Source organism: Balaenoptera physalus, assembly GCF_965194825.1.
Source record: "Balaenoptera physalus genome assembly, chromosome: 2".
NCBI lineage: Eukaryota > Metazoa > Chordata > Mammalia > Artiodactyla > Balaenopteridae > Balaenoptera > Balaenoptera physalus.
The window spans coordinates 50,110,352-50,137,355 of NC_138883.1; the positions used below are offsets into that span (position 1 = coordinate 50,110,352).

Here is a 27,004-nt window from a genome sequence, read left to right on the forward strand (position 1 = left end):
ACAAACAAATATATTTTTTCTTATTTGTCTTAAAATATGCAGTTATTTCTATTGCTTGTACATTTTCCCACTTTTGATAGAGACATGGGCACATTAAATATGTCACTTTTAACTTTAAGAAAATTAATACTGGAGAGTGATGATAAAGGGCAACTTTCACTTGGCCTTAGTGTCAGGGAGTGGTCGGGCGTGTTGGGACTGTGATGAACTCACGTATCCAGCCTTATCTAACGTGGACAGCTGCTTCTCAGTCCCGACCCACTGACGCCACCGACTGCAGGATTGCTAGATCGCCAGCGTTTTCAAGAGGATCTTGGTAACCAGGGTTTTAAAGTAACATTTCCTGATCTGAAATGTTGGCAGCTGGGTCAAAAATTCTTCAAAATGCTAAGGCCAAACGTTTGACCTTAGAGGATGTAGAAACCTGAGCTTATCACAACGGATAGGTGGGCAGTGAGGACAAAGGGCCGATGACAAGGTGGAGGCGGCTGCCCAGGAAGCATGTGTAGCCTTCTCAGCTCTGCGGGGGAAACCAAGCAGGGCTCAGGTTAAATTCAGTGGATGAAAATAGCATTCTTTTTTTAATGTCGGAGAAAATGCTTCGCTTCGCAGCATAATAGGAAATATCCATATTCAAAAAGCAGAGAAAATAAAAAGGAGACCAAAATAAAATAGCAGCAGCAAAGGCAGAAACTTTATATAAGAGACACTAAATCTGAGTCTGAGGCGGCCCTGGCTTCTAGGTATAGAATAACTGAAGGATGGTGACTGGCCTGGGAAGAGGCACTGACATCCTCAAGATTGAGCCAGCACAATTCAGAGTGCTGAGGAATGAGACCAGGCCTGAGGCTTTGGTTTCACATACTCATAAACAGGAAGGAATTAGAATTAAAAGAGCCCTGAACTCCATCTTCGTAGTACATATGGTAATTTAGTCTGTTCTATTAAGACTCCTAAGTATAATAAGCATGTTGAGTAAGCCTGTGGACAGTCCATCCAGCATGTTGCTTGGTTCCTCTCATCTAATTGCTCCCAATGCCCCTAAAGGAACCCATTCAAGGTTGAAGAAGAAACATCCAAACCTTCGTCAATGCAAACATTCACAATATCGGAGCCTTGATCAAGACCTCCAGGCTACCAATTGCAGACTGGATTCAGGACCAGAGGTGTCCCTCTGAGCTCTTCCCCTGAGGTCAGGGGAGTCAACAGAGAAGAGTACGGTTTGGGGATGCTAAATCCTCCACATCTGGCTCCTGATCTCACCACTGCACTGACGCTGCTTCCGGTGAGGTCACACGAACCCCTTTGGGACGCCCCCCCGGGCGCCTCTCAGGCTTCTTCCCACTTGACTCTTCAGCACATCATCACCGTGGACCACTTCCTCCTTCCACGATATCTCTGTAGTGTCACGTTCTGCTGTCTTCTCTCTTATCTTGGGGGACCTTCTTCCCTTTCCCCTCCTCTGCTTCCTCCTCTTCTACCACATATCTGGGTGCTGGGGTTCCTTGGCCTCTTCCTTCTCGCTCACTCCTCTGGGCAATCACTTCTAGCCATGGCTTTGCTTACACTCACGCTGACTCCCCGGCTTTTATCTTCAACTCAAACTCCAGCCGACCTGACGACTGTATTGGTATCTCGGAGTCCCTGTCAACCCAACATGCCAGAACAGTAGTTCCTTCCCCCCAAAACCTGCCCTTCCCCGGAGTCATGGCACCACCATCCACCCCCATCATACAAACCTTTGGTCATTCTTGACACCCTCTCCTCCATGCCTCACCTCCAGTCCATCACCACCTCTGGACTATTCTAATAATAAGATCTCTCTCCAAACAGTGCCTTTCTTGCCATCTCCCCTGCCTCGGCACTGGTCCAAGCTGTCAGCTATCAACAGGCTCTTCACTGGTCTCCTCTCACCATATTGCCTCCTCTGAGCCATTCTGTATCCTGCCACCATAGTGAGCTTTTAAAAACCCAAATGGTAAATTATCACATCTTGCTAAAAATTACTTCTGGTAGCTTCCCATTGCACTTAGGATGAAACGTAAATTTCTTAGTATGTCCTGCAAGGCCCCACAGGACCTGCCTTCTGCCTGTCTCACTGGCATCAGTTCCATGTGCTTGACACTCAAACCACACCATCCTGCAGTTCCTTAAGTGGCCTAAGTTCCCTCCTGGGTCAGAGCCGGTCCTCTGCCTGGAAAGCCACCATCTCTCTACCACCACCCCTTCCCTTGGTCTGGTCAGACCTTTCTCACCCTCCAGGACTCAGTTCAAAGTCACTTCCTAAGGACAGTTTCTCTAAGGCAGCCTAGTCTTTTATATATGGAGGGCTCTTCATGGCACTTTTTTGCTTAATGCCCGAGTCCTCCGTCCCATTCACCAGTGTGTCCCTAGTGCCTTGAATAGTGCCGGAGGCTGAGCAGACACTCTCACATCTTTGTTATAATATAACAAAGAACACAGCCAGGACAGGAACTGGCTCCCAGATATCTGCTGCTCTGGAGTGTTTTCAGGTCACCCAGAATCCTGGCTACCTACAGAGAGTTAATAATTTATTTTAAAATATTTATATTTTATTTTATTTTATTTTTTTTAAACATCTTTATTGAAGTATAATTGCTTCACAATGGTGTGTTAGTTTCTGCTTTATAACAAAGTGAATCAGCTATACATATACATATATCCCCATATCTCCTCCCTCCCGCATCTCCCTCCCTCCCACCCTCCCCATCCCACCCCCCCAGGCGGTCACAAAGCACCGAGCTGATCTCCCTGTGCTATGTGGCTGCTTCCCATTAGCTATCTATTTTACATTTGGTAGTGTGTGTATGTCCATGCCACTCTCTCACCCTGTCACATCTCAACTCTCCCCCTCCCCATATCCTCAAGTCCATTCTTTAGTAGGTCTGTGTCTTTATTCCCATCTTGCCACTAGGTTCTTCATGACCTTTTTTTTTTTTTTCCTTAGATTCCATATATATGTGTTAGCATACTGTATTTGTTTTTCTCTTTCTGACTTACTTCACTCTGTATGACAGACTCTAACTCCATCCACCTCATTACAAATACCTCCATTTCATTTCTTTTTATGGCTGAGTAATATTCCATTGTATATATGTGCCACATCTTCTTTATCCATTCATCCGATGATGGACACTTAGGTTGCTTCCATGTCCTGGCTATTGTAAATAGAGCTGCAATGAACATTTTGGTACATGACTCTTTTTGAATTATGGTTTTCTCAGGGTATATGCCCAGTAGTGGGATTGCTGGGTCGTATGGTAGTTCTATTTTTAGTTTTTTAAGGAACCTCCATACTGTTCTCCATAGTGGCTGTATCAATTTACATTCCCACCAACAGTGCAAGAGTGTTCCCTTTTCTCCACACCCTCGCCAGCATTTATTGTTTGTAAATTTTTTGATGATGGCCATTCTGACCGGTGTGAGATGATACTTCATTGTAGTTTTGATTTGCATTTCTCTAATGATTAATGATGTTGAGCATTCTTTCATGTGTCTGTTGGCCATCTGTATATCTTCTTTGGAGAAATGTCTGTTTAGGTCTTCTGCCCATTTTTGGATTGGGTTGTTTGTTTTTTTGTTATTGAGCTGCATGAGCTGCTTGTAAATCTTGGAGATTAATCCTTTGTCAGTTGCTTCATTTGCAAATATTTTCTCCCATTCTGAGGGTTGTCTTTTTGTCTTGTTTATGGTTTCCTTTGCTGTGCAAAAGCTTTAAGTTTCATTAGGTCCCATTTGTTTATTTGTGTTTTTATTTCCATTTCTCTAGGAGGTGGGTCAAAAAGGATCTTGCTGTGATGTATGTCATAGAGTGTTCTGCCTATGTTTTCCTCTAAGAGTTTGATAGTGTCTGGCTTTACACTTAGGTCTTTAATCCATTTTGAGTTTATTTTTGTGTATGGTGTCAGGGAGTGTTCTAATTTCATACTTTTACATGTACCTGTCCAGTTTTCCCAGCCCCACTTATTGAAGAGGCTGTCTTTTCTCCACTGTATATGCTTGCCTCCTTTATCAAAGATAAGGTGACCATATGTGCGTGGGTTTATCTCTGGGCTTTCTATCCTGTTCCATTGATCTATATTTCTGTTTCTGTGCCAGTACCAAACTGTCTTGATTACTGTAGCTTTGTAATATAGTCTGAAGTCAGGGAGCCTGATTCCTCCAGCTCCATTTTTCGTTCTCAAGATTGCTTTGGCTATTCGGGGTCTTTTGTGTCTCCATACAAATTGTGAAATTTTTTGTTCTAGTTCTGTGAAAAATGCCAGTGGTAGTTTGATAGGTATTGCATTGAAACTGTAGATTGCTTTGGGTAGTAGAGTCATTTTCACAATGTTGATTCTTCCAATCCAAGAACATGGTATATCTCTCCATCTATTTGTATCATCTTTAATTTCTTTCATCAGTGTCCTATAATTTTCTGCATACAGGTCTTTTGTCTCCTTAGGTAGGTTTATTCCTAGATATTTTATTCTTTTTGTTGCAATGGTAAATGGGAGTGTTTCCTTAATTTCACTTTCAGATTTTTCATCATTAGTATATAGGAATGCAAGAGATTTCTGTGCATTAATTTTGTATCCTGCTACTTTACCAAATTCATTGATTAGCTCTAGTAGTTTTCTGGTAGCAGTTTTAGGATTCTCTATGTATAGTATCATGTCATCTGCAAACAGTGACGGCTTTACTTCTTCTTTTCCAATTTGTATTCCTTTTATTTCTTTTTCTTCTCTGATTGCTGTGGCTAACACTTCCTAAACTATGTTGAATAATAGTGGTGAGAGTGGGCAACCTTGTCTTGTTCCTGATCTTAGTGGAAATGGTTTCAGTTTTTCACCATTGAGGACAATGTTTGCTGTGGGTTTGTCATATATGGCCTTTATTATGTTGAGGAAAGTTCCCTCTATGCCTACTTTCTGCAGGGCTTTTATCATAAATGGGTGTTGAATTTTGTTGAAAGCTTTCTCTGCATCTATTGAGATGATCATATGGTTTTTCTCCTTCAATTTGTTAATATGATGTATCACGTTGATTGATTTGCGTATATTGAAGAATCCTTGCATTCCTGGGATAAACCCCACTTGATCATGGTGTATGATCCTTTTAATGTGCTGTTGGATTCTGTTTGCTAGTATTTTGTGGAGGATTTTTGCATCTATGTTCATCAGTGATATTGGCCTGTAGTTTTCTTTCTTTGTGACATCTTTGTCTGGTTTTGGTATCAGGGTGATGGTGGCCTCGTAGAATGAGTTGGGGAGTGTTCCTCCCTCTGCAATATTTTGGAACAGTTTGAGAAGGATAGGTGTTAGCTCTTCTCTAAATGTTTGATAGAATTCGCCTGTGAAGCCATCTGGTCCTGGGCTTTTGTTTGTTGGAAGATTTTTAATCACAGTTTCAATTTCAGTGCTTGTGATTGGTCTGTTCATATTTTCTATTTCTTCCTGGTTCAGTCTCGGTAGGTTGTGCATTTCTAAGAATCTGTCCATTTCTTCCAGGTTGTCCATTTTATTGGCATAGAGTTGCTTGTAGTAATCTCTCATGATCGTTTGTATTTCTGCAGTGTCAGTGGTTACTTCTCCTTTTTCATTTCTAATTCTATTGATTTGAGTCTTCTCCCTTTTTCTCTTGATGGGTCTGGCTAATGGTTTATCAATTTTGTTTATCTTCTCGAAGAACCAGCTTTTAGTTTCATTGATTTTTGCTATTGTTTCCTTCATTTCTTTTTCATTTATTTCTGATCTGATCTTTATGATTTCTTTCCTTCTGCTAGCTTTGGGGTTTTTCTGCTCTTCTTTCTCTGATTGCTTTAGGTGCAAGGTTAGGTTGTTTATTCGAGATGTTTCCTGTTTCTTGATGTAGGCTTGTATTGCTATAAACTTCCCTCTTAGCACTGCTTTTGCTGCATCCCATAGGTTTTGGGTCGTCGTGTCTCCATTGTCATTTGTTTCTAGGTATTTTTTGATTTCCCCTTTGATTTCTTCAGTGATCACTTCGTTATTAAGTAGTGTATTGTGTAGCCTCCATGTGTTTGTCTTTTTTACAGATCTTTTCCTGTAATTGATATCTAGTCTCATAGTGTTGTGGTCGGAAAAGATACTTGATACGATTTCAATTTTCTTAAATTTACCAAGGCTTGATTTGTGACCCAAGATATGATCTATCCTGGAGAATGTTCCATGAGCACTTGAGAAAAATGTGTATTCTGTTGTTTTTGGGTGGAATGTCCTATAAATATCAATTAAGTCCATCTTGTTTAATGTATCATTTAAAGCTTGTGTTTCTTTATTTATTTTCATTTTGGATGATCTGTCCATTGGTGAAAGTGGGGTGTTAAAGTCCCCTACTATGATTGTGTTACTGTCGATTTCCCCTTTTATGGCTGTTAGTATTTGCCTTATGTATTGAGGTGCTCCTATGTTGGGTGCATAAATATTTACAACTGTTATATCTTCCTCTTGGATCGATCCCTTGATCATTATATAGTGTCCTTCTTTGTCTCTTGTAATAGTCTTTATTTTAAAGTCTATTTTGTCTGATATGAGAATTGCTACTCCAGCTGTCTTTTGATTTCCATTTGCATGGAATATCTTTTTCCATCCCCTCACTTTCAGTCTGTAAGTGTCTCTAGGTCTGAAGTGGGTCTCTTGTAGACAGCATATATATGGGTCTTGTTTTTGTATCCATTCAGCCAGTCTGTGTCTTTTGGTGGGAACATTTAATCCATTTACATTTAAGGTAATTATCGATATGTATGTTCCTATTCCCATTTTCTTAAATATTTTGGGTTTGTTATTGTAGGTGTTTTCCTTCTCTTGTGTTTCTTGCCTAGAGAAGTTCCTTTAGCATTTGTTGTAAAGCTGGTTTGGTGGTGCTGAACTCTCTCAGCTTTTGCTTGTCTGTAAAGATTTTAATTTCTCCATCAAATCTGAATGAGATCCTTGCTGGGTAGAGTAACCTTGGTTGTAGGTTTTTCTCCTTCATCACTTTAAGTATATCCTGCCACTCCCTTCTGGCTTGCAGAGTTTCTGCTGAAAGATCAGCTGTTAACCTTATGGGGATTCCCTTGTGTGTTATTTGTTGTTTTTCCCTTGCTGCTTTTAATATGTTTTCTTTATATTTAATTTTTGATAGTTTGATTAATATGTGTCTTGGCGTGTTTCTCCTTGGATTTATCCTGTATGGGACTCTCTGTGCTTCCAGGACTTGATTAACTATTTCCTTTCCCATATTAGGGAAGTTTTCAACTATAATCTCTTCAAATATTTTCTCAGTCCCTTTCTTTTTCTCTTCTTCTTCTGGGACCCCTATAATTCGAATGTTGGTGCGTTTAATGTTGTCCCAGAGGTCTCTGAGACTGTCCTCAGTTCTTTTCATTCTTTTTTCTTTATTCTGTTCTGCAGCAGTGAATTCCATCATTCTGTCTTCCAGGTCACTTATCCGTTCTTCTGCCTTAGTTATTCTGCTATTGATTCCTTCTAGAGAATTTTTAATTTCATTTATTGTGTTGTTCATCATCATTTGTTTGCTCTTTAGTTCTTCTAGGTCCTTGTTAAACGTTTCTTGTATTTTCTCCATTCTATTTCCAAGATTTTGGATCATCTTTACTATCATTACTCTGAATTCTTTTTCAGGTAGCCTGCCTATTTCCTCTTCATTTGTTAGGTCTGGTGTGTTTTGACCCTGCTCCTTCACCTGCTGTGTGGTTTTTTGTCTTCTCATTTTGCTTATCTTACTGTGTTTGGGGTCTACTTTTCACAGGCTGCAGGTTCGTAGTTCCCGTTGTTTTTGGTATCTGTCCCCAGTGGCTAAGGTTGGTTCAGTGGGTTGTGTAGGCTTCCTGGTGGAGGGGACTAGTGCCTGTGTTCTGGTGGATGAGGTTGGATCTTGTCTTTCTGGTGGGCACGTCCACGTCTGGTGGTGTGTTTTGGGGTTTCTGTGGCCTTATTATGTTTTTAGGCAGCCTCTCTGCTAATGGATGGGGCTGTGTTGCTGTCTTGCTAGTTGTTTGGCATAGGGTGTCCAGCGCTGTAGCTTGCTGGTCGTTGAGTGAAGCTGGGTCTTGATGTTGAGATGGAGATCTCTGAGAGGTTTTCGCCGTTTGGTATTACGTGGAGCTGGGAGGTCTCTTGTGGACCAGTGTCCTGAAGTTGGCTCTCCCACCTCAGAGGCACAGCCCTGATGCCTGGCTGGAGCACCAAGAGCCTTTCATCCACACGGCTCAGAATAAAAGGGAGAAAAAAATAGAAAGAAAGAAAAAAAGAGGATAAAATAAAATAAAATAAAGCTATTATAATAAAAAATAAGAAAAAAATTTTAAGAATAAATGTATTCAGAAAAAAAATTTTTTTTAATTTTTAAAAATAGATTTATTAATTTTTTATAGTAAAAAATAAGAAAAAAATTATTAAGAAAAAATTTAAGAAAAAAAATTTTTTGATTTTTTAAAATAAAAAATATGAAAAAACTTATTAAAAATTTTTTTTAATTTCTAAAAATAGAAAATAAGGAAGAAATTATTAAGAAAACATTTATTAGGAAAAAAAAATTTTTTTAAGTAAAAAAAAAAAAACAACAAAAAAAACACAGACGTACGTAACCCTAGGACTAATGGTGAAAGCAAAGCTATACAGACAAAATCTCACCCAGAAGCATACACATATACACTCACAAAAAAAGGAAAAGGGGAAAAATTAATATATCCTGCTCCCAAAGTCCACCTCTTGAATTTGGGATGATTCATTATCTATTCAGGTATTCAACAGATGCAGGCACATCAAGTTGTTTGTGGAGCTTTAATCCGCTGCTTCTGAGGCTGCTGGGAGAGATTTCCCTTTCTCTTCTTTGTTCGTACAGCTCCTGGGGTTCAGCTTTGGATTTGCACCCGCCTCTGCATGTAGGTCTCCTGAGGGCGTCTGTTCCCCGCCCAGACAGGACGGGGTTAAAGGAGCAGCTGCTTCAGGGGCTCTGGCTCACTCAGGCCGGGGGGGGAGGGAGGGGTACGGAGGAGGCGGGGCGAGCCTGCGGCGGCAGAGGCCAGCGTGACGTTGCAGCAGCCTGAGGCGCGCCGTGCGTTCTCCCGGGGAAGTTGTCCCTGGATCACGGGACCCTGGCAGTGGCGAGCTGCACAGGCTCCCGGGAGGGGCGGTGTGGACAGTGACCTGTGCTCACACACAGGCTTCTTGGTGGCGGCAGCAGCAGCCTTAGCATCTCCTGCCCATCTCTGGGGTCCGCGCTGATAACCGCGGCTCGCGCCTGTCTCTGGAGTTCGTTTAGGCGGCGCTCTGAATCCCCTTTCCTTGTGCGCCGCGAAATAAAGAGGCAAGAAAAAGTCTCTTGCCTCTTCGGCAGCTGCAGACTTTTTCCCGGACTCCCTCCCGGCTAGCACCGAAGCCCAAGCCTCAGCTCCCAGTCCCCACCCGCCCCGGCGGGTGAGCAGACAAGCCTCTCGGGCTGGTGAGCGCTGCTCGGCGCCGAGCCTCTGTGCGGGAATCTCTCCTTTTTTCCCTCTGCGCCCCTTTTGCTGTGGGATCCGCGCTGATAGCCGCGGCTTGCGCCCGTCTCAGGAGCTCGTTTAGGCAGCGCTCTGAATCCCCTCTCCTTGCACGCCACGAAACAAAGAGGCAAGAAAAAGTCTCTTGCCTCTTCGGCAGCTGCAGACTTTTTCCCGGACTCCCTCCCGGCTAGCACCAAATCCTGAGCCTCAGCTCCCAGCCCCCGCCTGCCCAGGCGGCTGAGCAGACAAGCCTCTCGGGCTGGTGAGTGCTGCTCGGCGCCGAGCCTCCGTGCGGGAATCTCTCCGCTTTGCCCTCCGCACCCCTGTGGCTGCGCTCTCCTCCGTGGCTCCGAAGCTTCCCCCCTCTTCCACCCGCAGTCTCTGCCCACGAAGGGGCTTCCTAGTGTGTGGAAACCTTTCCTCCTTCACAGCTCCCTCCCACTGGTGCAGGTCCCGTCCCTATTCTTTTGTCTCTGTTATTTCTTTTTTCTTTTGCCCTACCCAAGTACGTGGGGAGTTTCTTGCCTTTTGGGAGGTCTGACATCTTCTGCCAGCATTCAGTGGGTGTTCTGTAGGAGCAGTTCCACGTGTAGATGTATTTCTACTGTATCCGTGGGAAGGAAGGTGATCTCCGCGTCTTACTCTTCCGCCATCTTGCCCCTCCTTAAAATATTTATAATTTAATGTTTGTAAGTCCTAATTAGAATTTAGGCTTAGCAATTGAGTTTTCTAAATGAAGAATTTTCTGGAAATCAGTTGAGAAATAAGTCATTGGCTATTTGCAGCTACATAAAGGTTGTCTCATGGCAGGGGATAGGAGAGACAAGTGGCTTAAGTGTCACATGACATCTTCCTATGTTGCCAGAGGCTTTGGAAGCCCTCGAATTTGACGATAAACGTCACAAGCCTTAAATGTCTATATGCGCCTCAGTGGTATGGTGAAAAGTACTCCCACACTCCTGGCAGAGGTGTAAGTATGTTTGATCCTTTTGGAAAGCAGTTCAGCCATATCTGTTTAGAGCTTTATGTTGTACTCCTGGGACTCTAAATGGTGCCCAACTAACTTCTTAAATGGCCACCTTCCCCAAGGAGATCTTCCCTGGGCCACTCACTACCCTCGAGCCAGGTACCCTTTCCTGGGGGCTTTTTGTAACACTTATCATGTCTGTAGTTACTTGTTCCACATCTGTCTCCCCTCCTAGGTTCTAGGCTCCTTGAGAGTAGGGTCAAGTACTTGCTTTGTTTGTCTCTATATCCTTAGGACTAGCAGAGTGCCTTAAGCACATTAAGATAGATAAATACTTGTTGAATAAAATGAATTGAGAAAGTCAGCCTAAGTAGAAATAGATTGAACCCCCAATAACAATATTAACAGTTAAGCTTCCTGGAGAGAACAATGTGGCCTGACACTGTTTCATGTGCTTTGTGTTATGAAGCTGTCACAGCAGCCCTTGAGCTTCCTGCTCTCACAGATGGAAAACTGAGGCCTAGAGACATTAAATTAAATTATTCAAAGTCAAGGTCAGCTGGCTAGTAGCTTGTTCATCAAAACCTTATTTATAATACACAAAAATTGGAGAGAATCTCTATGTTATTTGAATAGAATATCCAGCAATTATTAGAATCTAGGTTTTCAAAAGGTGTGCAGTAACAGGAAGATGGGTGTAATATAATATTTACAGTCCCACTCGGTTCAGTGGATCCTGCTGTGACAATGCTCTTTACCTGCCACATGGTCCCCATGCTTGGGTTGAGGAGTTACAGCTCTTTTAGTTCATACCAGGGTGTCGGGTGGGGCAGAGGCGGGCCAGACGTAGAAAGTGCCATCTGGAGGATGCGAGTGTTTCAGAGAGAGAACTGGGTGAACAGGTCCTGAAGCGAGAGGAGGTGTGAGCCTTTGAAGAAGTGAGAGAAATTCAGTGTGTCTAGGGTTTAAGAGATGCGGCTGCAGAAGTAAGCAGAGGTCAAATTGAGAGGATCTTTGGGCTTTATCCTGAGGCAGCAGTGCCCCTGGTGATCACTGCAGGTATGGATGTGACAAGTTGGAGGTGCCAGTCTTGGCATCTGAGAAGGTCCAGGTATTTGTTTCGGTAGAATTGATACATTTGTACTTTTGCTAAAAAAGTTGGCTGAAGATGTGAGGACTACATATGGAACATGGAAAATGAAAAGAATCTAAGATTTGAGGTCTGGGCCTTCGGACAGTTATTTTTCAGAGGCTGTAGGAAAATCTCTGCTTTCCGCTAATTGTCATAAAGCTGCTATTTACCCCCTTTAAACCTGCTTGTTTGCTTTCTGTTTGAGACATCTGAGCCAATGCAATTCTTTGGTTTAAAACAGCAGTCAGTTCTGTCCTCCTATATCTGGAAAGTGTTAGTTCAGGCGAAAAGTTTCCAGCTATGGGAACGTGAATCTGGGGCTTTATAGCCTGGAGTGCCTTCTGTTCTAAGGCCCAAATGTGGCTAATGGGCTTTAGAGTGTCTTGGCTGTTTTATATTTGTTTCATCAAGTGTAATCGCTGGAGCAGGAATTTCACATCTTGAAGATAGAGGGGTTTTGCAAAGAAAATGAGAAAATAATTGTCTTTTTTAGTATTTCTCTTGATGACTGTTTCTCTTCTCACTATCTATACAATTGCGCTAGAGTGTGCAGTTCAAGAACTTCAGTTTTTCTCCTTCTGTCTTTTACCATTTATGAAATATCTGTTTACCTATGATTAATACCTCTGTCTACATATCAAATCACCTGGAGAATTTGGGGAAATAAACCAGATGGCTGGGCCCCTGTCCAAGACCAATTCAGGATCTCTGGGGGTGGTGCTGGGGCATCTGCAGTTTTCAAAAGTTCCCCTGGTGATTCTGCTACAGGGTTATTATCTAGTGCTGCATTAACAAACCTCCTCAAAACTTAGTAGCTTAAAAAAGAATGATTTCTTACTTCTCACAGCTGTGCCTTGGCTGCGTGCTCCTTCAGGGGGTCTTGCGTGGGCTCGCCCACGTAGCCGAATTAGGTGAGGGCTGGCAGGGGCTGAGCTCAGCTGGGACACCTGCGCCCTGCTCTCCTCGTGGTATTTCATCCTGGGCTGGATCTGGGGGGGGGTGGGTCTCATGATTGCTTTGACCACTAGAATGAGGCAGAAGTTATATCACCTGATTTCTGAGACTAGGCCTTAAGAAGCTTTTCGGCTTCCTCTTTTGCTCTCTTAGATCACTGCCCGGAGGCCTTCAAGCCCTAAAGAAAGTTAACCATTTTTGCTCTCTTCACAGTAGTTTGCTTAGTTGTAGTGTTTCCAGTAAGATCATGGACAAGGAGGGGCCAGAAAGGTAAGTACAAGATTCATCTCTGTCAACACCGACATTCATTCCTGCCTGTGTTTTCTAGATACACTCCTTCAGGCATATCAGATTGGAGAGTCTTCCTCATTTTTCTCTTTTCAAAGGTTTCATCAGCCTAGGAAACCTGATTTACTCATTCATTCACAAATAATGATCGAATGCCTATTATGTGCAAGGTCCCATGCTGGGAATACAACATCATTCTGCGTAAACAAGAGAACACAGACCCTGATGTTTGTCATGGTTCTTATATTCTATAGAATGTATCCATTATATCTGTTGGCAGCAGAGGACATTAAACAATCAACTGAACAATTACTTAGTAGTTTTGAAAGATTCCAAAAGATTCATACTTCAGGGGTGCCATGAGGGACACTGAAGCAGTCTAGGGAGATCAGGGAGATCTCTTTAGGAGGGGACATTTTCATTCTTTTTTCCCAGCCTTCTCATATCTCTTTTTACCTTCACTAACCACCAGGGTCATGATCATTTTTCACTTGCAGGCTGCTAACGAACAGCTCATAAAGAGAAGAAAGATAGTGCTATCGACAGCCTCCATCAATCCAAGACAAGAATTTTTCTAAAGGACAAATAACTTTCTTCTATTGGGCCAAAATTAGAGAAAACTGTCTTTCACACTTCCACTTTAACACCTTGCTTTTTGTATTTTCAGCAACTCAAGCATCCCAACCTCGTCAACCTTATCGAAGTCTTCAGGAGGAAGCGGAAGCTTCACCTGGTGTTTGAATACTGTGACCACACGGTGCTCCACGAGCTGGACAAACACCAAAGAGGGTGAGTGACCTGTCGTTTACAAACAAAACACAGCGAAACACCCTAGGGTTTGCGAGGGAAAATGAGTTATGACCCTTTTTCACAGTAGACAAGGACAGCCAGTGTTTGGCCAGCATACTCTGCTGCTGAGGGGTTACCGGAAATGTTGAGAAAGAAATCATAACTCATCATTTTCATGAAGAAAGCAGCAACTACATTATTCGGTTGAACTTGATTTTTTGGTATATTATCTCTGCATAAATGCTATGTCAGTCTCTAGGAAAGAAAAGGAGGGATATTAGTTACTCCGTGCCTGCCTAGGGAAGCATAAGGACTTGGAGGTTGAAAGGAAGAGGTCAAGGACAATGGCTAATAGGAAGTTTAAGGCTAAAACAAACGTGGTGTTTTATCTGAAGCAACCCAGGTATCTGGTCTGCTCTATTGGTCAGAACTTTTTTGGTTACAAATGACAAAAAAACCCAACTGAAGCCGGGTGTAGGTGAAAAAGGAAGTGGTGGTGGCTGTGATTGGAGAGGTGACTCTGGAGGTCCCGCTGATCTTATAACACATTTCTAGCACAGGCAACACCTTTGTGTGCAGCAGCAGAAGGCTCGGTGAGCAGACAGAGCCTTTGTTTGAAAAAAAAAAGGCAGGGGGTGGGGGTGAGATCCCTTCCTCTGAAGCTCGCTCCTTGCCAGGGTGAGCAGAATGCAGGCTGGATTTTGGCTCCCACCCACTCCCCAGCTGGGCGTCTTTAAGGCACAGTGCCTTAGGTGGGGCCGTTCTCTCTCTCTCTCCCTCTCCCCGGCACCACCGACTCCCAACTCTTCCTCTCTGTGTTGGCTTCATTCTGCCTTGGAGTTGAGTCTCCTTTACAGGGTTGATTTTGGAGGATATGCGTGTGTGCTGTGAGATGGAAGCAGGTAGGAAGGGAAAAGTGTGAAATAGAAAGCATTGCCACAGACTTTTATCAACCTGTGTAGCCATTCTAGAAGAAAGGAAGTTCTAGAAGAAGGTAGCGTCTGCATACAAAGTCCAGTAGAAGACTGATTGGCTCAGCTCAGGTGATGCAGCTACTCCTGGAACCAGTCACTGTGCCAGAGGGAGAGGGTAGAATGATTAGAAGGCCCTGGGAGATATGATTCAAAGTGGGTCAATCAAAGAAGACTTCTTGGAGGAGGTGGCCTTTGACTTGCAAGGTGAGGAGACTCCAGAGAAGTCGAACAGGGAAGGATATCTCCTCTTCTCTGTCTTTTGCTGTGTTCCTGGGAGCCCAACTTTGGCTGAGGACGATATGCAGAGTGCACTGGAGATCAGAGTGATGGAATGGCACCCCATCCTGGCTCACATTCGCACTCCAGTGGCTGGAGGCTGAGGCTCTTTCAACAAGGCTTTCAAGCCTTGTCCAAGAGCTTGCTCTGTCATGTGGTGGTGGTTATGTATGATCTGCCATGACCTCCGGGCAGATGGGATTAAAGAGGTTCATGGTTCATTAGTGACCATGGCACAGGCTTTTCTTGTTAATTTACACAGCCAGAGGGAGCCAAGAGAACAGACACCTCCCTCCCTTCAGCAAGTCATTGATACAGAGAAATGATGTGTTCAAGGGAGAAAACATTGACTATGTTGATATTTGCTCTTTTGACAGCTTGCAAGTGACACTTCAATTAAACCTACTAGTATAAGTTACTCGTGCTATGAGGAACTAGGGGGTTGTTGCAGGGAGTTTGATTAATCATGTTAGATTGAGTCACTTAGAAACACTGATTAGTGGGGGGTTGAAAGCAATTGGGAGTCAGTTCTTTTTTAGCATATAGTTTAAGCAGAAGAATAAAAAGACAGGATGAGGAGTGACTAGAGTCTTGGAAGCAGATTTTTTTTTAACTCCACTGGCTAAAATCTGTTATATATGTTCCAGAAAATGCTTTAATGTAGAGGTGGGTTAGAGAAGGGAAAGACTGGTAGACATGTGTGTGGTTAAATACAAGCAGCTTCATTTCCAAATGACACTGTGCCATGGTTTGTCAAATATAAGATTGACTTAAGGAACACTAATAACTGAGCAAGTTTGAAAAGTAAGATTTATTCTAAGTCAGATCATATGCATTTACTTTGAAGTTTAAGGATGTGTGTGTGTGTGTGTGTGTGTGTATGTGTTTTAAAAATAAAAGTTATTTTCCATTATCCTGACTGTTTGGATTCTCCGATCTTTTAAATGCTATTTCAGAATTTTGCTTGTCATCATTAAGGAGTAAATGTTATTAACTCTGTCAACCAACGATTTTGAAATTCATAGGAAAACTTTATGTTTCAATGTAGAGATCTACAAAATAAAGCTATACTATAAAATAAAACTTTGTGAGCGTATTCCCAGTAAAAGTGGGCCAGCATCACCTGTGTGACCTTTAGCAAGTTGCTTACAGGTGTCCTTACCTCTAAAAATGAGAGTTTAGTACCAGGTAAAATTTAAGAGAACTTCCAGCTCTACAGTGTTATGAGTTGATGATCTAATACCTAGAGCTCAGAAGACTGCAGTTCTCTTTTAGTTTCATATGTGATCTGTTAGACAATATCAACAGAAGATAATGTGCTAATGCTGATGTTTTTCCTGCCTGGTGGCAGGTTGGTCCTCCCTGGGTTTGCACATTTACCCCAAGAGCGTCCTGTGATCACTACACTTCTGGGTACAAATTTCTAAAATATAAAGTGGATCATGCCACTCCCCTACATAAGTCATTTAATAGCTCCTCAAAGCTTACTGGCGTGGTAAAAACCCCCAGCATGGGATACAAGATCTCACTCACTCTGCAAGATCACCCCATTTCCCACCAGTTTCCAATCCCATGGAGTCATTTGCATCCTAGGCTTTAGGACACCTGGGTTGCCCTACCTTCTGTACTCTGCCTGGCAAACTCCTGCTTGCCCTTGGATACAGCTCAAAGATGACCTCCTTATGATATCTACCTTAGGAGACTCTGGAGTTCCTTCCTCTGGTATCCATTACATCTTCTGGAATTATTTATGTTTGCCCAGTAAACTATAAAATCCTCAAGGGCAAGAGCTGTGCCTTCCTCATCTGTGTCTCCCCAGTAATTTTTAGCTTAATTCTTGGCACTTGGTATATTCTCAATACTTGTTGTGGAGTGACTTGAGTCAGCAAACTGATAAATTGATCCTTAAAGATGATTTTAAAGAAGAGTAATCATAACAATGTTTTATTTTTCATTTAAAAATACTTACTTTGATTAAAAATTTCTAAAACCTAATATTGTCAAAGGAAATTATTAGTACACTGCTAGAGCAACCTGTCCAGAGGGCCGTTTGGCAGTGGATCTACTTCTGTTAATTTACCACAAGAAAATAATTGAGTATGTGTGTAAATATTTAGTTTAAAAAGTGTCTATTGTTAAAGTATTGTTTATAATAAAAAAATTGGAAACAACTGAAATGTCCAATGATAGAGGATTGGTTAAGTAAATTATAGTATGTCTTTACAATGGAATACAGTGGAGCTGCTAAGAATCATGCTTATAAGATAAAACAAACATTGACTTAGAGAAATGTTCATGAGTGGTTGCAAAATGAAGAAAAAATGCTATAATAAAAAAACATATTTCACTTTCATAGAATTTATATATAGGTAGAAAATAAAGAAAAGTAATTAATATACACGTTTTAATAGAGATTATCTCTGAGTGATGATTGTGTAGATATTTTCCACTTTGTTTTTTTATATTTTCTCCATGTTCCATTTATTACTTTGGCAATGTTTTAATTATTAAAAATAATTCCTGCTAAATCAGACTCAAAGACTTATCTCTACTTTGAATCTGAAATGGATACTAATTTATCTCCTTGTAAGATGTTGGTAACTTCTTGAACTCGTTTGGAAGGCTTTTGGAGAAGATTCACATTCATGTTGCTACTAACAAGCAAGTTTATGCCAGAATATATCCTGTTATAGTGGCATAAATACGTGTCCATTATAATTCCCAGTGCTGTGTTCGTGTTGCTTATATTTGCTCTCACACAAGGATATTCCTTATCTTCTGTAGGACTGAATAGGCCTTGTACTTGTTATTCTATTAACTATTGGTCTCTCCTCTGTCAAAGTTTCATAAACAGCTGGTTTAGGTGTTCTCATTTCTCTGCCCCTAAGTGCAGCCAGACACTTCACCCATTTTTTTCCTGTGCAGATTCCATTACCACCAGATCTTCCTCTGACTCTCACATAGTTTGTTCAAAGAACATCTGGTGGGTAAAGGGCATTACTACAAGTTTTCAGTTTCTGACAATGGAATTCCAGAACTTTTCTAAAACTCTAAAAATCTCTTTTTTAAAGTGATGCACTGTTTGTTGTAAAAATGTCAAGCAACACAGAAACATATAGAAATAAAGTTTGAGAAATGGTTTTCTAATTATTTTTCTATGCATATATATACTTAAAGAGATTGAACTCTACATACTGTTCATTTTTTAAGTGTGTTTGGGAGCTGTCTCCCTATTCATACATACATCTCTACTTTTATATTTTTAAAATGGTATCGAATTCCACGGTGCAAATATACCATGGTTTCTTTATTCAACCCCCCCATTGATAAATATTTAGATTGTTTGTAGTTTTTCTCTAATAATAAGGCTACAGTAAACAATCACTTGCATAAATATTTCTATAGGATAGATTTCGAAGAACATATTATTTCTGTAGGAGCTTGGCCAGCCCTTTCGTCCGCATCTTTGTTGTAGCCTTGTGTAGAAGTGAAGCTTGAATGGATGTTGATTGTTTGACTTCTTGTAATGTGACAAATATCAGAGGAGCAGTGGTGGAAAGGACCGTTACTGTATTGAGAACCTGGGAAGAGATCCATGGTCTTTCTTTGTCATCTCTCTCATCTCTCTTATTTCTGAAGACGTGTTTAAAATGCAGTTTGATCTGTTCACTTTCACACAGCAGTTGTTGAGGTTTCTCTCTGCTCATTTCAATTTTGTTATCAGGACATTAGGGTCATAGTCCATCCTTTCCAAAACTTGGAAGGAGAGACAGAAGATTGCTTTCTGGGAGTTATTTTGTGAAACCAACACATTATGCATCGGGGCAGATTTGCAAAGCATCCTTAAAGGGATAGGAGGCTGCCGGGCTGGTTAGATGTGACTGATTACATACGTTTTATCTAAGGACGACACCTTCCTAATTTGGAGATGGGTGCAATTAAACTGTCTCAGCATAAAGGCAATAACCAGTCAAACTGTGTACTTTCTCTCATTCCAACTCTTTGCTCATCAAACACCATTCTGATTAGAACTTGAGTTTCTCTATGGAATTGCCTACAACGAGAGCATAAGCCGGCACTCAGAATTTAAAGATGGATGAATAAATTAGCATTCTGGCTTTATATATCAGGCTAGTAAATTTGTGTAATGTTCACCTGCCCCTTTGAAATGGATACTGTCTTGGTGTGCTGACAAAACTAAGTGTCTGTATATGAAAACCCTGAAGACCATTGTAAAAGGAGCCAGGCTGCTGGCTGCCCTTCCAGACGAAGCACCGCATTCGCCGTGTTGCTGTGATGAAATGACTTTCCCCCCGAGTTCTGTTCTCCACTTAATATTTTCTCATATGCATTTCTCTCCCCCACTCCCCACCCTCCCGCCCGCCTCTCCTCTCGGCAGGCATGCGGGATCTTAGTTTCCCCAACCCGGGATCTAGCCTGCGCCCCCTGCAGTGGAAGCACGGAGTCTTAACCACTGGACCGCCAGGGAAACCCCTCATGTGCATTTCTATATATGCTGCAGTATAATTTTTAGATCTATTATTAACTATAAGATGTTACATCTAGTTACATTACCATCTAACTGTCCCTCCATTGTTGAACATTGAGGCCATTTTCAGTGTCTTGTCTGATAAATGATTCTACTCTCAAAATCTTCCTACAAAAAGAAGATTTTTCTTCTTTTGCACTTGTTCTTTAGAAGTTCTCAAAATGGGATTATCGGCTCATAGGGTTTGTCAAACTGAACCAATTCACCTTATCACCAATGATGTGGATTTATATATATTTTTTCCTTATAGTCATGCTACTTTGATTTCTATTATTAAAATATTTGATGAATGAATTCCTTCAGACATATAAGGTAGAAATAATAGCAATCCTACACAAACTCTTTCAGAAAATACAGAAGGAAGAGATACTTTCCAAATCATATTGTGAGGCCACTATAACCTGATACCAAAACTAGATGAGGGCATTTCAAGGAAAGAAAATGACAGATGAATATCCCTTGTGAACTTAGGTGTAAAAAACCTTAGCAAATTAAATCTAGCAATGTAATGTAATAAAAAGAGTGATGTACTGCTATTTCTTGATGTATTAATTTTTAGACATTTTTAGACATTATCTACAGACTATTCTGATAGATGAGGATTTAGCTCTCTTACACCATTATTTCCTCTGCTTCCCCTTCTCCCCCCAAATAGTTACATTAAAGTTTTATTAATTCAGCATCCACTGTTCCCATTATTATGCCTGTGTAAATATTACTTATAGCTGAGCATTTTACCATACTAAGGTTTCTTTTTGTATTTTTTCTGCAAATTATATTTGCCTTGCTTTTTAAATTTGCTTATTCTATTGCTAACTTTTCCCACTCTTTTTAATAGTCTCTCAGTATACTTTTCCACAGGATAATCACATCAGGTAATCCAGTAGTTCATTTCTTTGCCCCCTTGGTGATATCCTACCTTTAGACCCCCATTCTCCATCTGTTTGGCGTGTTGTTCTCCAAGCCCGCTGACCAGCTGTCCTCCTGGGACTTCCCTTTGCTGTCATCCTTTGAATCCCGTCTTGGAATTTCTCTATGGTTTGATTCACCACTTCCTGGATCTCCGGTCTTCCTCTTTCTGGGTTTGCTTACTTAGTGTGGCCAAGGATCTCTGTCTCCAATTGGCTAAAATGATGGTACAGTCACACAGAAATCTAGACCACAGACATTTCTAATGATACCCCCTTACTCCTCCTTGGAGCCGAACACTTGGGAAGCTTTTATGTTCCTGGGGGTGAAACAAAGTCCCCAAAGCAGGCAGGAGGAGTGCCGCGAGGTCACACTGGTGGAGGACCCAGGAGTGCACTTCTCCTGCACCTCTTCCCACGAGTGGAAGATGGATTCCATTCCACCCTCCCTGGAGGGAGTACCTCCGTCAAGCTGGACCACAGCTCAGTGGGCTCCAGAGGGACAGCTGTAGCTCTCACCTGCTGTCACCATGTCTTGTCTTGTACTTTTATTTTCCCAAAGATACTATAAGCTGCCTGAGGGTGAGATGATGTCTTATTATATTTAGATTGAGTTTCAGTGTCGTTCTAGTTAGGTTTTAGGAAAGAGTGAAATAGATGGGTGTGTTTAGTCCACCATCTTAACCCAGAAGTCCTTTGAAGCACTTTTTTCAGTTGGCTTCAGTGACACTGTGTTCTCTTGAGTGTCATCTTAGTTCACTTGGTGAACTTCAACCCCAGTCTCTTGCTGGGTCCCCCTGCTCTTTCTGATCTCTACATGTTGCAGGGCCTCAGGGCTTGGCCTTCTTTTCTTTTTTCTGGATTCATTCCTTAAGTGGCTTCATCCACTCCTAGGCCTGTAAGTCCCATCCTTATGCTTATGCTTCCCAAATTTATCCTTCTGGACCTTCCTTCTGAATTCAAGACTCCTTTCCCAGAGTCTTCCCTTGTATGGCTGAGAAGCATCTCACCCAGCCACCCTCACTTCCCCTCCCCGAAACCGGCTTCTCCCCCAGTGTTCTCCACAGTAAAGGGCCCCACCATAAACCAGCAACTTAGGCTAATTACTTGGTGTCATTCCTTGATTTCTCTCTGAATCTCACATCCAATCTCTCAGAAAATCCTGAAGACTCTATTTTTAAAATATAGTCCAAATTTGGCCGCTTCTTATCACCTTAACCACTACGTCAGATGTTGTCCTAAGCGGAAAAGCTTTCTGGAGCACGTGTATAAGATAGCACCCTTTTCAGCACAGCACCCTCTGTACATACGTGTGTATCCAGTCCCAGTGAGGCGTCACAGAATAGATTCTATTTTTCTTCCTTTCCGTATCTGTAACTCCCTCCACCAACACTGAAAAACCTGGCTCCTATCATCCTCAGCTAAAAAGGGTCTTAGAGATAGAATCTGAGGCCCTGGCATTCCAGAGCAGAAACAGAGTAATCAAGAAGTGAAGTGAGGGACTTCCCTGGTGGTCCAGTGGGTGGGACTCTGTGCTCCGGATGCAGAAGGTCCGGGTTTGAGCCCTGGTCGGGGAACTAGATCCCTCATGCACGCACAACTAAGAGTCTGCATGCTGCAACTAAGAAGTCTGCAAGCCACAACTAAGAAGTCTGCATGCCGCAACTGAAAGATCACGCATGCCCAACGAGGATCCCGCGTGCCAAAGCTGAGACTGGCCCAGCCTAAATAAATAAATAATAAATAAATAAATAAAATATATATTAAAAAAAAAAGTGGAGTGAGTAGCTGACCCAAGACGACACTAGGTAGCTTGAACAGAATTTTTACGTTTGAAAACTGTGTAACAAGGTGCTTAGTGTTAGAGGAGCGCTAATGATACGCTATTATAATTTACTTTTAAATGCTCTTTTTGCGTAATTTCTTTTGGGAAATGTTCTTAGAGACTAAAATTGCCTGGTACTGAATAACCTTATATTAATACTTAATTCATTACATAATCAGAATATGTTCTATTATTTTCTGGGTAAAAAATGGAGGCTGGGCGAAAGCACGTCCCCTGAAATGTCCTCTTCTTAGTTGTATTTTTCTAGGCCTTCTTTCTAGACAGGTGAGATTTTCTGGCATCTGTACCTTTATGTCGCTAGAATAAGGAAGGGAATTTGGAGAGCAGCTACTTCAGCCCAGGAATGTCCCAGCTCTTCTTCATGGAAGTGGCCTCTTCATTTCCTCCACATTGTCCCCTGTTCCAGCTTCCCCTTATCTGCTTGAAAGGATTTCCTGAACATCTGGCCTGTGACAACAGTGGCCTCATAGCCCCTCCCGGAGGCTGGAAGTGACTTTTTTGGGTCACCTTGACACAAGTACTCCAGAGTTTCCTCCCTGGTGTACATATTAGTTCTGGCTGAGGATCACAACAACATTGTTTAATGTTTGATTTGTAAAAACAGTTAAGTCTAACTGGTGGGCGGGGGTCTTTGAAAATAAATGTACTCTCTCTGTAGTTCGTTTTGCTCATTGCCTAATATTTTTTTAAAAAATGCTCTCAGAGCAGGTACTGTTTTCTGATTCACACGAAGGACCTACTGGGGCCACTGGTTGCCCTGGTTATGTAAGCTTAGAGTCAGGGAGGAAGTGCTGGGAGCAGTGGCATGAGGTTTAGATGCTGTAATAGAGGACGGGGCAGGGAGATGTGAACAGGATGCAGCCAGCTACCAGAGAGGAGCGGTGTGAGGAAAGAACCAAGATGCCTAAGTGGGCGTCTACTTATTCTGACCTTCTGTTGCCTGGTGTGCAATGTAAACCTCTTCCTTACCATGAGTAAAATCCTCATTACCTTAAAAAAAAAAGTGCTGGGGCTTCCCTGGTGGCGCAGTGGTTTGGAGCCCGCCTGCCAATGCAGGGGTCACGGGTTCAATCCCTGGTCTGGGAAGATCCCACGTGCCGTGAAGCCTAGAGGGGAGCCTGCATGCAGCAACGAAGACCCAATGCAAGCATAAATAAATAAATTAATTTAAAAAAAAAAAAGTGCTGCCTAGGGAATCTGAAGAAACCATGTGCCCACCTGTGGAAGATGAGTTCTGCTTCAAGGCCATCAGTTGGGGCAACTTGAAAAAATAAACAGCATCTTTCATGCTTGATATTTACTAATAACTTGCCATCAACAAAAAGCTCCTTACAGAGACGGAGCTCAAGTTACCAGGCAGGTTCCCAGTGGTGCCACAGATATTCGAGGTAGGTGGTCTTAAGTACTGGTTGAAATCCCTGTGGGTCTTCCTGGTCCCTCCCTCTAGACGTAGATGTTACATTGTTGTTACCTTGCTGTCCCTGGAATTCAGCAGTGTTCTGATCACGTGTTCTCTACACTTTGGACCCCTGGAATGCCTGTCGCATGAGTTGGATGACTGTATGTGTGACCTAGGATTTTCCACTACTTAAGCCTGTCTTAGTTTGCTTTTTTCTTTTTTTGAGCTGAATTCCATGGCAACACTAAAGAATGTGTCTGTGTAGCTTTTTTTTTTCTTTAATAGGGTACCAGAACATCTTGTGAAGAGCATAACTTGGCAGACATTGCAAGCCGTAAATTTCTGCCATAAACACAATGTAAGTCTCATGATCTCCCTCTAAAAACCAGAAGGTTGCCCTTAAGCTGAGGTGGAGCCTTTGTACGAAGTTTATATCATACTTTTGTGGATAGAATTTTTTACCCAAATCTTCGTAAGCCTGGTTGGAGTAAGTAGACGCTAAAAATGCCAACCTCGCTAGGTCTTCTTGTTCAGGTTTTAAAGATGCATTTTTATGATTTTAAGAAAGTAGTTATTTTTACGTTGCTTAGGAACTGCTCAGATTTAAGGTAGAATCCCATTCACTTGGAGTCCGTGTTGGTCTGGAACCCTCAAAATACTCTGAAATTGGGGAGGGGAACCCCAGGTGGCTCATGCTTGTTGAGTGCAGTACGTGGAGTCTCAAGTGCAATGCACACGTACTAGTGTCTGCATTGGTGAGATAGAGGTGCCAAGTCTGCAACAAAGCAGCCAGTGGAAACCTCTAGCGCTCCCAGCCACAGCAAGGCTGGCGGGAAGCACAGTGGACCGCTGCCCAGGTGGTGTGACTTCACAGATGCTGGGAAGCCTGCTGTTCCTTCCAATACAACATGGCCCAGTCCCCGTACACAGAAGCCAGACTCCAACATCAGAGCTTCATTTTGGCCACAAGGGCAATTTACTGCAATATGTCATCCTGACAACAGCCAGGGTCCAATTTCACTGGTGGGGCTGAATCCCCTTCCTCACGCTGTTCTAAATGGTTTTTTTTTTTCCTGAAGCTGCCTTCCCAGACAAGCAAGTATGAGAGTAGGCAGCACTTCTCCCTGCTGATTCTCCACCTAGCTCACGGCTACAATCCTTGTCCAAATGCATGCGTAGCAGGGAGCGTGAACACCTTATAGGTACTGCGAGTGAGGTCTAGCAGTTTCCTGAGAGCAGGTTTTAGGACGGAGGAGCAAGAGAGACTGCAGAAAGGCCCTGATGGGGAAAAGCAGAGACACTAAGAACAAATATAACGCATACCACAGTTCCCTGGAGAGCCCCTGAAGCTGTTTGGCCACATGTGCATGGGGGGAGGGTTGTAGAAACTTGTAAAGAATTCCCAGAACAGAATAAGAGCACATTCTTGCTTACAAGTACTTCTGACCATCTGTCATCATGATATTCAGGGGTGTACCCATTTATAGTAATATTTGAAGCCAGTGGTAAAAAAAAGTGGAGATCTCAGGGCCATTAATTGCTGAGAATCATATAGTTTGTAATAAAATAATTCAGAAACTGTCTCCCCCCAGTTTTTCCAGAATAATAAATACCCATGGGGAAACACACTGAGGTCTCACCCTGAAGATCCTTTGGAGTGAGAACTAGGCCAGGCCCAAGAGGAAACTCTGTCATCTCTCCAGATTCTAGAGAGTCAAGAACATCCCAGGGTATCAGCCGCAAGCCAGAGAGGGTCTCTCAGATTGCAGAAGGCTCCAGCATTCTCCTCCAGAGAGGAAAACACTTGGAAGAAGGGAAGGTTATTAGGAACCTGAACAGTACGATGACCCCACAGTTGTTTTTGTGTAATTTTAATTAGGTTGTTGGTTTGTTCCTTGCCAAAAAATTGCTATTTAATAAGAAAATCATGTGAAGATTCTTAAACATTCTTCCAGCATCACCCTGTTAAGCAATGTCAGCTGTGGTTTGGAAACCACAGGTGATTTGTGTCTAAACCCTGGCATGGGGGCTACATCCCGTGGGGTGGAGGCACAGAAAGAAGGCTGGATGTGTGTGGGATGGAGCTGACATCTAGCGACTCCCCAGAGGGTGAGCACTGCCTGCTCTTATTTATCTGGTGGGGACGAATGTCAGAGCTGGAAGGGAGGTCTCTTGGCAAGCTGCTGCTTCCCGCCCTTCTCTTTCCCAGCTTATCTCAGTAGGCCCAGGGCTTGTCCTGTTTACCAGGCGGAATGTGTTCTGTTCTCAGTTAAACAACTGGATTGTGAATTCTGCTTAGGCACCAACTTGCAGCTCCTGCAGCCACGCTGCAGGCCTCACCCAGAGCCTTTTAACATTCTCCCTGTCACCTGAGGTAGCCAGATTAAATACAGGACACCCAGTTAAATGTGAATTTCAGGTAAACAATCATAACACTTCAGTATAAATATGTCCCTAACATTGCGTGGGGCATACTTATACTAAAAAATTATTTGTTGTTTATCTGGCTACCCTACTTTAATTTTGCCTTTCACACTTGTTGGTCTTTAGGGGCCCTTCAGGAGTTTGGGCTGACTCAGGCTATGATGGGTATGGTACTAGGTTTATTTTAGGCTGCTGTTTTGTAGTCTGTTTTCCAAAAGGCCAGTGAGAGGTTCAAACAATTTCTCAAATATTTGCTAAATATTCATATGTTTTATTTAGTCCCTGTGTTATAGTTGCTCCTTTTTAATCTGCTTTGGTTTGATGTTTGTGATTAGTGCATACACAGAGATGTAAAGCCAGAAAACATCCTTATCACAAAACATTCTGTGATTAAGCTTTGTGACTTTGGATTCGCTCGGCTTTTGAGTGAGTATTGAAGTTTTCTTTAGTTAAGTGTCAAAGCTGGAAAGATTTTTAATATGATAAAGAATCTAAATGCTATAGAAAGCTGGTTCCTGTATATTTAGGGCATAAGCTTGCTATAAATTACACGTCTGCAATTAATTGAAAACATGTAGATATACACTGGTTTAAAATGTATGCTATCTGTAAATTTTACCACAGTAAAGTGCTTATTAAAAAGTATGTTACCCTCCTGGTTTCTACCATGTTTTGCTAAAATAGTACTTTTTAGAACTGCTATTTTAGAAGAGTGGTTTTCAACCTCAGCTGTAGATTAGAATCATCTGGGAAACTATAAGCTCTAACTATAAAAACTATACTGATACCCCTCCAGGGATTCTGGTTTAATTGGACTGGGGGGTGCCCAAACACCAGTAATTTTAAAAATACTGTATTCCAAGCGATTTGAATGTGCAACCAGTATTGTGAACCACTGATTTAGGAAAGCCACAGATGGAACACAAGCTTGATTTCTCAGGTCTTCCCCCTCCTGGTTTTGATTCCTCGCTTGCACTGCTCTCTGTCTTT

General features: G+C 42.3%; 1 protein-coding gene across 2 annotated transcripts in view; it reads left to right on the forward strand.

Moving 5' to 3' along the window:
- CDKL1 (cyclin dependent kinase like 1) overlaps positions 1-27,004 on the forward strand; it is a 59,223-nt gene that overhangs the window by 21,399 nt on the left and 10,820 nt on the right. For both annotated transcript variants that reach the window (XM_082452213.1, XM_082452214.1), the window contains exons 3-5: positions 13,517-13,638; positions 23,876-23,948; positions 26,350-26,440. In XM_082452213.1, the coding sequence (XP_082308339.1) occupies positions 13,517-13,638; positions 23,876-23,948; positions 26,350-26,440 (286 nt within the window). The remainder of the gene's footprint in view (positions 1-13,516; positions 13,639-23,875; positions 23,949-26,349; positions 26,441-27,004) is intronic.